This window comes from Tiliqua scincoides, chromosome 2, assembly GCF_035046505.1.
Source record: "Tiliqua scincoides isolate rTilSci1 chromosome 2, rTilSci1.hap2, whole genome shotgun sequence".
Taxonomy (NCBI): domain Eukaryota; kingdom Metazoa; phylum Chordata; class Lepidosauria; order Squamata; family Scincidae; genus Tiliqua; species Tiliqua scincoides.
In genome coordinates this window covers 107991129-108005885 of record NC_089822.1, presented here as the reverse complement: position 1 = coordinate 108005885, position 14757 = coordinate 107991129, and the positions used below count along the sequence as shown (strand labels likewise).

General features: G+C 44.2%; 1 protein-coding gene across 1 annotated transcript; it reads left to right on the top strand.

Moving 5' to 3' along the window:
- Positions 1–291: 291 nt before the first annotated feature.
- AICDA (activation induced cytidine deaminase) lies at positions 292–9520 on the top strand. Its single transcript, XM_066612676.1, has 5 exons — positions 292–299; positions 6305–6452; positions 7904–8174; positions 8972–9087; positions 9467–9520. The coding sequence occupies exons 1-5, from the start codon at positions 292–294 to the stop codon at positions 9518–9520; spliced, it is 597 nt and encodes a 198-aa protein (XP_066468773.1).
- The last annotated feature ends 5237 nt before the right edge of the window (positions 9521–14757 follow it).

Below are 14757 nucleotides of genomic sequence, written 5' to 3'. Positions count from 1 at the left end.
TTTATTTTAGTTTAATTCATATGTTTTTCTTAGGAGGGAAAGGAGTTTTAAAATTGGGGGAGAAGCAGCCAATCAGAGTCGAGCATCTTTTTAGAATCAGTGCCCACAGCTCCGGTGAAGTGTGTAACTCCACCCCAGACAAACGGACTCCTAAGGGGGCGTTGAGAGCTTGGTTGAGAGGCACCCACCCACAAGCACTTCTCATTTCTGTACCTCAAGTTGGAGGGCTACTTAGACACAGCTAGGAGCTTGGTGACTCAAAGAGGTTTCCCACATCAGTCCAGTGCGGTCATGGACAGGTAAATGGCCAGCTTCTCCCTCTGTGCATTGCAACTTCCAATACACTTGGTATGAACTTGCTGTATACTACTGTACTCTCTTTTTCCCCCATTTGACTCAGCAGTCCAGATGTCTTCCCATTTCATTCATGACTACAGTGCTTTGACATTGTCACCGCTCTCTCTTTCGCTCTCTCTTACAAATATGTTCTCTCATTATTATGTTTTGTCATTTTCTCAGTCATTTTTTCTCTTCTCTTTTTCTATCTTGTGTGCATCATTTGCCAGGATGACCCCACTTTATGAACTTGCTTTTGTTCCTCTTTCATTTAGTGTGCTCCATATGTTTTTGTGCTCTATATGCTTTTGAAAATTCCCATTCAGTTTATGTGAAGAATATGTCTCTTTCTCTGAAAAAATTTAATTAGATAAATAGACTCAAGATTCAAAAACTTATACACCCTTACATCAAAAATAGTTGGTCCAATGAATATATCCTATACTTTGGAGATCTAACTGTGCATCTGACCATACAAGAATGGCTCTAATTGCAAATTTTCTAACTCTTCATTCATTCATTCATTCATTCATATTAATTTATATTTATCATACATTAATAAATGTAACACTATGATTAACTTGAATATTTTATTTCATCATGAAAATGGCAGAAACTTTTTATAGGTGGACAGGCCTAATTACAAGTTTTTGGAATCAGAAGCATCTCTCTCTCTCTCTCTCTCTCTCTCTCTCTCTCTCTCTCTCTCTCTCAATATTTTTTTCCCAATATTTGGCCTCCAAGACACCTTAAAAAATTCAAAGCTAAAAGCAATTAAAATAGAATTTAATAGCAAAATAATTTAAAATGCACATGAAATGAACCTTTTGCACCACCTGGTCTTCTGCAGCAGATCCCACTAAATAAGAGGGGGGCTTGGGCTGCAATCCTATCCACACTTACCTGGGAGTAAGCCCCATTGACTATAGTGAGGCTTACTTCTGTAGACATGCGTAGAATTTGGTTCTTTTCACCTCTTTGTTCTCAAATTATAGGTATTTGCTGTTCAGTTTCTCCTGTGATTATATGTTCATCATCTGAGCTATAGGTTCCTCAATTAAGAATTTCAAAACCTGTAACCATGATTTATAAAGCATGCCAACCCACATACTTGGAGCTTGTCTTTCAGCATGGAGAATCATACGTTATCTGCAGTATGCTTCCATATTTTAGAGTGTAATAATCCTACACATGTTTACTCAGAAGTAACCCCCACTGAGTTAAATGGAACACAGGCTGCAATCCTATCCACACTGACCTGGGAGTAAGCCCCATGGACTTTAATGTGACTTACTTCTGAGTACACATGCATAGGATTGGACACTCATTCTCATGTGTGAATAGGATTGCAGCCTTAGGGCACAATCCTAACCAGGTCTACTCAGAAGTAAGTCCTATGTTGTTCAATGGGGCTTACTCTCAGGAAAGTGTTGCTAGGATTGCTGCCTTAATTTCTTTTTGAACAGCAGTACAAGTGATTTAGATGTTTTTTTTTAGGGTATGTCCGCAACAGTCACAAATGTGGCTCTCGTTTTGTGCAATCTGTCACTGAAAATAGCACAAGGTGTTATTAGAGTTTTCACTTTATCATGCAGTCTGGCAATCTGACTAGGTCTCCAGTTCTTGGACTCCCCCCCCCCCCCTTTGAAAAGTATCGCCTCATTAAAAAGTTGTAAATCTTTCAGTGATTAATCTAGGTAATGTGAAAGTTAACTCATTAAAAAGGTGTGAACCTTCCCACCATGCACCTTTCCCAACCAGTGGCTTTTCCCAACCCACCCTGCATTTTTGGAGCAGGTTGTGAGTGTGACCCTCTCATTGACAGAAGAATGAAAGCTAGGACACAATCCCCCAAAGCTAAGAACTTTTAAGTCCCACTGCAGCTGTTTCAATGAGAGGGGAAAGCCAGAGCATAAATCTTTCCCCAATGAGCTTGGGACAATCTGTGTAAATGGCATCAACCTGCCGCTTGCTGAGACGTTCTGATATCTTGGTTCGATGATCAGGGCTGACAGCAGCCTGAATCACGAAACCACTGTGCAAGTAAATTCAGCCTGGACAAAGTGGTGCACGGTGACTGGTGTCCTTTGTAACAAGAAGATCAGCAACTGTCTCAGGTCAAAGATCTACCAGATATTCATCTGGCCTGTTGCACTCTACGGAGCTGAATGCTGGCTGGTGACAAGAGAAGTCAAACATCGCCTTTGTGTCATGGAGACAAAGATTTGGGTTGGATCAGTGGTATCACTCGTTTTTACCACATCTGCAACAACATCTGGCAGCAGTATGGCATCACTCCAATCGCTGACAGGTTGAGAGAAGCCTGGTTTCAATGGTATGGCCATGTTTTGGGTGCCAACAGCGATATGTTGGTGTAGAAGGGCCTTCAGTTGGAGGTCAATGGCAAAACGACCGAAGGGCTGACCAAAGCAGCACCAGTTTGACCAGCTGCATGGCGACATGAAAATCACCCACCTACACCCGGACCAAGGCGGTGACCAAGAGATATGGCAACTCTGATCCAAAATAGTGGATCCAACCACCAAATGGGACAAATGCTAAAGAAGAAGATGATGATGAAGATAAATTTTTCCCCTTGAATGAACTGTAAGGGCTCATGCCTCTAGATGTGGTTCTTCCTGAAATGAGAGATTGCAGGCTATTGTTAGTCAGCTAGAGTGGTTCTGTGATTTGTTTTATTTGAATACTGAAATTCACATGCAAACCACTACTCAGTTACTATGTTCAACCTAGCCTACCTCTCTGGTTCATTGTGATGGTAAAATTCTGCTCTAGGCTTCATGCAAGAAAGGCTGGTGTTTGTACCACATACTTTACAGCACAATCCTATGCATGTCTACTCAGAAGGAAGCCCCATCAAGTTCAGTAGGCCTTACTACCAGGCAAGCATTCATATGACTGCAGCCTTTGTAACATGCAGCATAATCCTGTGTGTTTACTCAGAAGTCCTGCTGTACTCTGTGGGGACTCAATGGAGAGACCTGCACCTTCTCGTATGCTGCAGAAGGGCTCTCCACTTTTCATTCATATTTGTTAATTGCCACATGTGCATGCATATATTTGGAGCTTTAATTTTTTTTAGAGCACAAACCATTTGCTTAATGTTGATAACAGCTGGGGGAAGGGTTCATGATGGCGCTGGTTCCAGTCAATGAATGCTATTTACAGCCAGCTTCAACTGTAAATGTGCCTAACTAATTTGCTTTTGCTCAATCCTGCACTGAAGATGATATTTGGAACCAAACCTGGTGAATGCATTTCCACAGTGGTTCCAGTTCTTAGTTTATGAGCTTAGTTTATGTTCTTAGTTTGTATATACCATTCAAGTTTGTAAGGGTAGGAATTGTTCACTGTCACAGGAGTCCATATCACATGAGTCACTGACTGTACCTCCTGATTCCTTCATTCTAAAGTAGGGTACTCCAAACCCCAGCCTGCAGGCCGAATCTGGGATTTAGAAAAAGCCCCCCCCAGCAGTGCTTACCATTCTGCACCCCTGTGCCCAGATCATTAATCATTAGCTAACTAGCTAATGTCACCAAATAACTCCCTAGTTTGAAACCAAAGTAGTGACTTGAGGCTCACTGCTACTGCAAATTCATCAGAGAAGGGAGGTGATGATGAGCTGGGATTATTTTTAACCCTTTCACTCCTGTTTTGCATTGCCTTTGGGGGTGGTGTATGTTTTGCCTGGGTGAGCACAATTGTTCACGCCCCCGCTATCCTTTTCACACTCCCTTGCCTGTGCAGCTGTTAGAGAGAAAAAGGCTGTAGCAGATACCATAATATCTTTAATTGCTTTCTCAAATTTTTCTTTCCTTTTATGGAACTACAAATTTGTTCCTATAATCTATTTTTTTTAAGTTTTGTCCTGTCTGTAATGCAACTGCTAAGATAAGCAAACAAATTCCTCTCTTTCTCAAATGAGTAGGAAATATCCAATTTCCTCAAATTTCCTATCCCATATTTTTTCATCTGATAACATTTTCTCAAGAATGTGCGGAAGAAAAAAAAATGGATTCATTTGTCTTATAGCCCCACCTTTCCTTATTTAATCATATCCATTGATCACAACTATCTTTGGTAAAGTGTTTCTTCAAAGAAACAGAGTTGGAGAATAATATGATTATACAATAAAGAAAAGTATCCTTTCACATGTACAATGTGCCTTTTCTAACTGGGAAAACCATCCTAGGCACCATTGTCCTAGAAGAGGTGGTGTGACAGCACCATCCATATTGCTGAAGTTAAGAAGATCTTGGTCTGCTCTGTGCCTGGATGGATGACTAGCTGGGACTCTCCATATGCCTTAAGTTCCAGAATGGAAGAAAGGCAAGATGAACATGTGATAAAAATCAATAACCATTGAATAACTGCAACTGTTCCCCATAGACTTTGAATTCTGAGGAAGGTCTTTTGTCCAGGGAAGAAGGCAAAATGGGCCTGGCACTTTCCTTTATAGCAGTATTTTTCAACGCTGCTCCCCTGACGTACCACTTGCCATCGCGCTGTCCTCATAGGTGTCACCGAAAGTAACTGGCAATTATGTCATCACCAGTTACTTCAGGTTTCGGAGACCATAATGGGAGCTTCCAAGGTCAGTAAAAGGCTCAGGGCAGACAGAAGAGCTTTTTCTTGTGCTCGAAAATCACACATTTGAGCTCTGCCCACCAGCTCTAGCTTCCTGTTCCCATTGGAAGTTCCCCTTGCGATCTCACTGCTGGGCAGTGGGTGCTATACATACCACCCAACAGCACCTGGTGTACCACTGGTGGTACATGTACCACTGGTTGAGAGCCACTGATTTACAGAAATTAAACACACAGACTCAATGGTATTCCAAACACAGTTCAATTTTTTCTTTGTTACTAACATTATATTGAATACTTTTCATAATGATAAGTAGTAGATATTAACCAACACATAATGCACTCATGACATTTCATAAAATCAGTGAGCAATTCAGTTCAGAGGCCTTCTCATTCCACTGTGCTTCTGCCAAATTTTATACTGTACTGGCACTCTGCACCTGATTATACCTGCTCACTTTCACTAATGATCAACCATCATCTCAAGTGTTTCCTTTCTTTATAAGTTCAAGTACTGTGCATATGAAATACTTCTTTGCCCCAGTAGATGGTGAGTTTTTAGAGATGTAGATGGTGAGTTTTTGCCCCAGTAGATGGTGAATAGATGGTCTAGTTTTTGTTCCCTCCAGTTTTACTTCTACAGCTGCTCCAAGTTCAGAGCATAGCTATCCTGTAGACCAGGGGTGGTCAACTGTCAATTTTAGGGCTCCTGGACCTTTAACAATTGTGTAGCGGAGGGAATTTCAGCAGGTGCAATTTGTCATCTTGCAGCTATACACAATTATTAAAGATCCAGGAGCCCTAAAGTTGAAAGCAACAGGCCACCCCTGTTGTAGACCCTCCTAACTGTTGGAAAAAGGGGTCTGCGAGTATAAGTTAAGCAGACTCATATAGCATAAAACCCTTTTTCCTGCTTACTCCCCACCAACTCTTGCTAGTTTGCTACTAACGGTAAAAAAGGAGAGGCAGTAAAAAGTTTCAGAGAAGAAAAAAACACTTTACAAAACATGCACATCTCTGTTGATTGCACAGACCCTAAACTTTGGAACAGAGAATCCTAGAGTTATTCCTAGGTACGTGTGATGCTATGCAGCTGGTCAGAGCTCATGAAGACAGCTGCTTGCACACTGGAAAAGCAGAGGAGAGAAAAGCAGGTAGAGACACACCACCAAATTTCAATGGGGACAAGAGTAAAGGTCTGAGACAGGCAGCCTCTTGAGTCATCTGCATCCTGGATAATACACTGCCCCCTAGTGCCCTCCAGGTGGTTTTGTACTACTTTCCAACACCAATGAACCAATCCTTGGTACTTGAATATTTGCTGTTAATCCTTGTGATGTGGGTTTTTTCCCCCATAGCGTCCTTATGAAACAAAAGAAGTTCCTCTACCACTTCAAGAACCTGCGCTGGGCCAAAGGGCGTCATGAAACATACCTTTGCTATGTGGTGAAGCGGCGGGACAGTGCCACTTCCTGTTCCCTGGACTTTGGATATCTGCGCAATAAGGTACAGAGCAAGAGTGTATGAGGCTCTTGTCTGTAGACCACAGTAGGCACACTCTTCTGCCCATTCACAGACCCACCAAATTATCAATATAGAATTGTAGAGTTGGAGGAAGCTTTCCTGGCCATCTGGTCCTCCAATCCTCTGCTTGAAGCAGGAAAATCCTAGACCATCTCCAAAGGGTGTCTGTTGAGCCTCTGCTTGAATACCTCCAGTGTGGGAGAACCGTCCCTTCAGTAACCAAGTCCATTGCTCAACCACTGTTACCATTAAGAAATGCATCCTGATATTCAACCAGAATCTCCCCTCCTGCAGCTTGCACATCAGAACATTTGCCCTCTTGTCCATTATTTTACTACCCGTGTCACTGTGACTTACAGCCCAATCCTAACTAAATTCCTTCACAGTGATGCAGCAGTGATGGTGCAGCTTCTGTTATATCCCACAGGGAAATTTTGGGCACTGGAGGCCTTCATGGGGTAAGGGGACATGTTCCCTTGCTCCAGGGTAACCCCCAGCAGCCACCATGGATCAACTCAGACCAGCATTAGCTTGATCGCTGGCACAAGTCCAGGTTGATCCATGTTAAAGTGGATTGGGCCTGGGAAGGGGGTCAGGATTTGGTGCGCACTGCCACTGGCAAACCTGCCCTCTCCCAGGCCTGATCCACCATCCCCCTGCTCCTGTCACCACCCCATTTCACCCACCCTGCCCTATTCAATCACCCTCCCCTATTCCCTCCAATCCCCTGCACCAGTTTACCTGCACTGGTGGATGTCCAGCATCCATCATCGCATAGACCCCGCCGCTCATCCCTTCTGGCAGTGGCTAGGCCCTGCGCAATGCCCTAGTTGTGTGTGTGACAGCTATAAAATAGTTTATGCTAGCAGAAAGCATGCATGTGTACATTGAACCCCAAGGCCATTCTCTCCCCTCTGTAGTTGGTGGGTAGTGGAGGCAGAGAAAAGTCCACCCCCTGTGACTTTTCTCCACTTGCCTTATTACATCTGTCATTGCCATCAGTATGCAACTCAAATGTTTGGCCAGAACTGCCTGATAGACTTGCACAGGCAGTTTCTCCTCTTCTGTCATGTGTAGTGTATGCGCTTGCCATAATGCACTTGCTCAAACAGTTTGGCTGCAGGTAGAGCAAGGAGGCAGAACCAAGTCCTCCCTCCTTCCAGCCAATCATACTTGCTCTCTAGGGAGTGCCCAGGGAGCAAAGTGCCCCTGGGAGCAAGAAGTTAATGGAACTGTTTGGCTGAGCATGTTACTCTGCTGTTGACATAGCAACATGGGTGCTGCGACGCTTCAGGGTATAGCACATGGGCCTTGGGGAGCTTTAGGAAGCTCTGCCAGTGCCTGACCTGGCTAACTTCTAATGCTTCCCTGGTTCTAACTACTCATTGTCTATCACTTGGCCACATCCTCCCTCCTTTTTGTCACTGCTTCAGTCAGGCTGCCATGTTGAAGTTATCTTCCTGCGCTATATCTCTGCTTGGGACCTGGATCCAAAGCACTGCTATCGGATCACCTGGTTCACCTCATGGAGCCCCTGTTACGACTGTGCCCGGCACGTGGCTGACTTCCTGCGTGCCTATCCAAACCTGACTCTGCGCATCTTTGCGTCCCGCCTGTACTTCTGTGAGGATCGCAATGCTGAGCCTGAAGGGTTGCGACGCCTCCATCGCGCAGGAGCACAGATTGCCGTTATGAGCTTCAGAGGTGAGATGAGGGAGAGGAGAGAATTTAGGAGGTGGAAACAGATGTGAGGGAGGAGAGGATAAAGTACAACTAGGCAAAGAAAGAAGTACTTCTATGCTGAAATGGCGAGCACACCTACACTACAGATTTACAGTCCAATCCTATCTAGGATTTGGTTGGCATGTGCAGTTGGCACAGCAGAACACAGTTCCAACATTGCCAGAATGGCCAGCACCCACCAGAGTAGGTCAGGCAGCAGCGGGGAGAGGGTGGGGAGAGTGTGGCAACAATCACGCGCATTGGATCCTATCCCCTCTTTTTAAAGCCTTCCAGGCCCTTTTGTGTCTTTGGACTTGCACCAGCTAAAGAGGGGGTCTTTGAGTTGGTGCATGTCTGAAGAGACCCATTGCTGAGCAGGATTACGAAGGGGTAGGGGGATTTATTCCAATTTCCCCTGCAAAGCCTCCCACCTGAACCAGCAGTGGGAGGCAAAAAGATAGAATTGGGCTCTTAATTCAGTTTACTAATAACTTTTGGAAACTGGAGATCTAGAACCCAATCCTATGCATGCCTACTCAAAAATAAGTCACATTATAATCAGTGGGGCTTACTCCCACGTAAGTGTGCTTAGGGTTGCAGCCTTCTGGATCTCTAACAGAATCCTCAGTCCCATTCCTGGTAAAACTACAGTTTCTAGCATCACTGATAGTTAAAAATGATATCAAATCACCTTGAGTGCAGTGTAGCTTAAATGACCAAACTTAAATGCCTAATGACCAAATGCTGAGTTTGAATCTCCCGTATACCTCTTTTGTCAGATTACTTTTACTGCTGGAACACCTTTGTAGACAACCGCAACAGGACCTTCAAAGCATGGGAAGGCCTTCAAGAAAACTCTGTCCGTCTTGCAAGAAAGCTCCGTCGTATCCTCTTGGTGAGAAAGTGTTGTCTTCCACTGTCTGGGTGGGGTTTTCTTCTTCCTTTCTATCTCTCCTCCAAGCTGTCTTTCTCCTGCCATTCCCTGCCTCCCATGATGGGAGTCCCATCATTGTCCTTTTGAAAATCAAGTCTCTCTCCCATTTCATAGTCATCCTTTTCTCGGCCTCCTTAACTTCATATCTCTTTCGTTTTTTCTATTGTTTGCGTCACCAATTTCAATTTTTCCTTATACTCCCAACTACTTCTTTGTTCCTTGGTTTCTCAACTTCCTCCTGTCTGTCTTTTTATTCATTTATGGTCCTCTTTTCTTGTGCTTCCTCGCCACCCCTGCAAATTGCTCCTGCAAACTGATGGCTCTTGTCCTCCTTTCACAGCCACTTTATGAGATTGACGACTTGCGAGATGCCTTCCGAATCCTTGGCCTTTAAAGCGGGGGGAGAGGATGGCACACCAACAAGCACACCAATTGTGGAGTGTTCAACTCTTTGTTCCTGCCCTTCCTTCTCTACTGCTATAAATATCCACAGCCTGAGAAAACCGTGTCTTTCAGAATCAGTAAGAAGGACCCTCTGAGCACAGGACCTTCATTTGCACACTGTCTAGAGTTTCCTCTGTGTTCTTTGTTGGGAGACAGAGCCAGAGTAGGCCGCAAAAGTCAGCCAAGCCATTTGTTCCTAATGATTACTGCTGTCATTGCGGACAGACAAATGGACAATTCAAAGAGCTATCAGTCAGAGTTGGAGAAAAATGAGTCTGACAGTTTAGCAACTTCATTGGAGTTTCTCACTTTAGACACTTAGCTTAGAAAATGTCCACAGAAAATGCTGGCGTTATATAGAACAGGAGGTGGGTGCCATCTGAATCCTGATGTTTCACAATGAGCAGCACATAGAACCAGTGAAGCCTCTTGAGACACAGGTTTTAATCAGAGATCCACTACACCAGATGGGCCAACACTGCTGATTTGGAATTGACTTTGTGCTGATACACAACTGCTTCAGGGGGTTCAATGTGCCATGGATCTAAGCTGGATCCATGCCACAGGCAAATGTAATTGTTGGTTGAAATGCTCTCCAAAGGTTTGATACACTTGTTGGGAGTGATGAGTGGGATGCTTTGTTTTGCATTGCATTCTGGGTTTTTTTTTGCCTCCCAAGTGACAGAACCTAGCAATCTTTCCTTCTACGTCTCATCATATCACAGTGATAAGAAGGAAAGGTAAAGATAGGCTGGGTAGAATAGGAACCACAGCTGAATGGTAGGGTATATCAGAGCCATGATTGTGTAACTATGTGGTGAATATCTCCTGGGAGTGATGGCAGCTCAGTTCCTTATTGAATCATAAAGTGCCTGATCTTCATCACTTCTCACTCAAGAGCCATTCTGCACAGTACACAGAATAAGGTGCCAGAATTGTGGATCATGCTGGTTCAGTCTGCAAGGGTGTGTTTGGCACTAGGTTGCACTAGACCTCTCATGTCTCCTGCTCTGCCTCTTGCATTAGATCTAACATCTAGCATTAAATGCTACCAATGGCACTGAAGGTTCAGGAATCAGACCAGCCAGGTGGGCCCTCTGATAAACATAGGTCCTCAGCCAAAACCCAACTTTGCCAACCTAACGTCGTATTAGCCATGTTTGTGAATGCTCCCACATATGAAAAACTTTTTCATGTAGTAATTAACATAGTAGGCAGGGGTCTATTCCAAACCTTTCTCCCTGATGTGCTAGTTTTCTTATGAGGAGATAATTCAAAGCACCTCTCTCTGTCTCACACACATACCCCTACAGATGGAAGAGATACAGTTCAAGAACTCTGCCAACTCATGGCCCAATCCTATTCAATTTTCCAACATCAGTGCAGCTGCAATGCAACCCCAACGAAAGGAACAAATGTTCCCAACCTTAAGGAGGCCTCTGTGACTGCCTCCCCACCACAGGATGCAGTGCATGCCCCATTGGCCTGGCTGCACTGGCACTGGAAATTGGATACGATTGGGCCCTCACTCTACTACCTTATTTTGCATACTTGAAAAAAACTGTCAACACTATGTCAAGGTTACCTGTGAAGCCAGTGGCCCCACCACTTGATGGTTGTCAGAAGCACAGCCAAAATGCTTCCCAAAGTCCTCCTAAATATTATTTTCTATGAATTTTGATATCAAAGATCACCAGTTTCATCAAATATTTGATCTCTGACTCTGTTTAACATCCAATGATATTTTTGTATTTAACATATGCACTTAGTATTCAACAATATTTATAAATTATAGAGTACTGTGATGTGAGTATTTCACAGTTTGTGTTTGCTTCACCTATAGTTGGAAGAGGATTAATTCTGCCTGCCACTTAAAGCATTTTTCGGAGTTTAATTACTGTAGTTCCTGAAAGGAGAATTTAGAATCATAGTGACTATGAAATTTTCTAGGCTAAGCATTAATTCCTTTGTATGTAACTTGGTATTGTGCTGCTTATTCATTTATGTAAATAAATACTTCTTAATACTATATATAAAAGCCAGTCTTCTTTGCAATAATACTCAGTGTCAGAAGCTGAGACAAGAGTTGAAGTACTGGAACAAAATCTAGTATGTGTAACTAAGGGCGCAATCTTAACTAACTTTCCAGGACTGAGGTAAGGGCAATGCAACTTTGAGGTAAGGGAACAAACATTGCCTTACCTTGACGAGGCTTCTGTGACTGCCCCACAGCTGTAGGATGCTGCACATTCCCCACTGGCACAGCCATGCCAGTGCTGGACATTTGGTTAGGATTGTGTCCTAAGTAATCTAGAGAAAGTTCAACATCCTTTAACAATAATCTTTTATGACAGCTCCTCTATACAAATTGCACAGCAAAAAAACCTAAAACCAATTAACATCCCAATCCTAAGGAGACTCACCCATGCTGATGTAGCCATGCCAATGGTGTACATGCTGCACCTTATAATGGAGGCAGTCACGGAGGTCTCCACAGGGTAAGGGAACCTTTTCTGATGACCATAGAGAAGTGTCTGCCCTGGAGCCCATAATCAATGGGTGAGGATGTTGCAGATCCTGGGAGTGGAGGCTGAAGAGTGGACCCCACATGGTCCCATCCTGACACTACCTAAGGTGGGTTAACTACTGGGGTTGGTGGAAGAGAATCCCTATTGGCTAACATAAAGACAACAAGTGTGAACCAGCCACTGTTTCTTTTTTTTTTTTAATTGATGTTGTTGCAGCATCTGAAATAACACAAGTGGGGTTACCAACCATCTCCTTCTGTTGTGCCATTGCAAGTTATCAAACAGGCAGCCACATAACAGCTGCCAATGAGGTCTGGCTGCACCAGTTGGTTCACTCTCTGTCATGGAGTTTGCAAGGACACAGGGGTCTGATTGAAATAAAGGGCAGCCCAAACCTATGTTTCCTAACACCCACTGGAACAGCAACACCAAAGCGGCTACTGCTGTACCCAGAGTCTCTTTGGGGGAAGGGAACTTTTGTCCCCAAAGAGACTCTGGATAAAGCAGTAGCTGCTTCAGTGCCGCTATTCCAGTGGGTGTTGGGAAGTATAGGACTGGGCTGCCTCTCATTTCAGTCAGACCCCTGTGCCCTTGCAAACTCCATGACTTTTGTACCCTTCCCCCAAGTAAGGGTGCAGGGGGCCGCAGTGGGTTTCTTCCAGTCTGTCCCTTCAGTCTTTTCAGCCTGACAAGAGAGTTCAGGATCTGGCAGATTGTCCCACCCTCTCCTGCCTCGCCCTCTCTTGCCCCCACAGAGGCCGCACTGCTGCCCAGCAGTCACACTTATCCCTGGTGGCAGCATGTCCTCCTCCTGCTATTACTCCCTACTCTCCAGGGGCCATAAACGTGCTTTATGGCACCTTTATGGCACCCAGTGCTGGTGCTGGTGCTTGGCACAGGTGCTGGGAAGGTTCAGGATTGGGCCCCAAGCCAGCAACCTCACTGAGCTGTGGCTGCTGGTCACTGCAGGCAGGAAGGCTGGCTATAGGCATCCCTTGGAGTCTGCACAATGTCTTTACTGATGGGACAGCTGCCTGTGGGAAGTAAGAAGAAACAAACAGAGAGAAACAAGAACTTGATAGTGGCATCACTCACACCTATTCTTCAGCTTGAGATGCATACTCTGTGTTTGCAAGGGAGAGTGGTGCTACCAGAGAATATATGCAGAGGAACCCTGTTGGGGGTGACTGCATGGCGACTTGGTGCATTACCAGTGTCATTGCACTGGTGTACATGGGAATATGTTGGCACATCTGGAGTACAGGAGTGGGCGGTAAGATCTTTTTAGTAAACACTGTGTTTGCAGCACTCTGTACCATTAAAGTAATGGGCTGAAGCACATTTTGTCATAAGCAATCACACATATGCCAGTATGAAAAAAGCAGAAGCATTTCATCTCTAGAACCTTTGATGTGGATGCATATGCCTGTGAACATGTTTATTTTCCCCGTGTGCTCTCTGATCCAAACTACTCATCATCTGTGTATGTACGTACACATACAATCAGTGCAGAATCCCATTCTGCCTTCCAAAGCATTCACTTTCATTCATTCATCTGTCTGATGATTGCTGAGTGGCTGACTGCAAGGCTGGTCAAATGTTTGCAACAACAACAATCCAAATTCTACATACAAATACTGAATTCAGAAACAAGTTGGCAAATTCAACAGGTTTCTGCAAAATCTAAACACCTGCAGAGTTATGCTGATTTGCTCAAGGTATTTTGAATGCACAATGTGAATTGTCTTCGTACAGAAATGTGGGGTAGGACTGGGCATGTTGTAGCATATATCTTTGTATACAGAAAAGTATGTCAGTAATTATCTACAAAGAATCATGACTGGATAAGTCTAAAGTAGTGGTTTTAATATCTTGCGGCATCTAAGTTAATCCTGGGAAAAAACTGCTTTCCAGCCATCCATACACAGATTAGGTACTGCTCTTGGAGAGTAAGAAATAAAGAGCAACTCCCAGACGTTTAACCTCTGCACAGAGGATGTCATTCCCTCTTCTACTCAACTATAAGAAGTACAGGAAGCCTACCTTCGTTTGCATGTGGTTACCTTGTTTAGCCCTTGGGGCTGTTTTTGCATTCAGTGTTGCTCATGTCCAGCTACTTTTCTCCCTGTAAGAGGACCTGTTATCTTGGCTCAGCTCTGAGCTCCACTGTGTTTGCAACAGAAGCAGTGTAACCCTCATATATATGTATGTATGTATTTTAAAGAGCTTAAATCCCACTGTTCCAAAACTGATCAAATGCTGTTAACTGAGCATTAATTAAAACATCATAAAAAGTCTAACAAATATTGAAGGTCTTTAGCAGCCCTTACAGCCCAATCCTGTGCATCTACTTAGAACTAAGTCCCACTGTGGTTAATGGGGCTTGCTCCCAGGTGAGTGTGGATAGGATTGCAGTCACAGAGAATGTTCCTGAGTTCAGGTAAGGTTACACCTGTCTTGTGAGCAGAGCTCATCATGTGCCTTTGAAAGGTGTGCACCTGGCAGAAACTCAACAGGAGATGAGCAGGTAAGTCATGGAGGGGGTGAGCTGAGTCCTGCCAGGAAAACAGGGACTGCAGATGCTGAACCTGTTGCCCCACTTGATCCCCTGCAGTAGGCGCAGTTAAATACGATGGGGCTTGGGCTGCAATCCTAACTA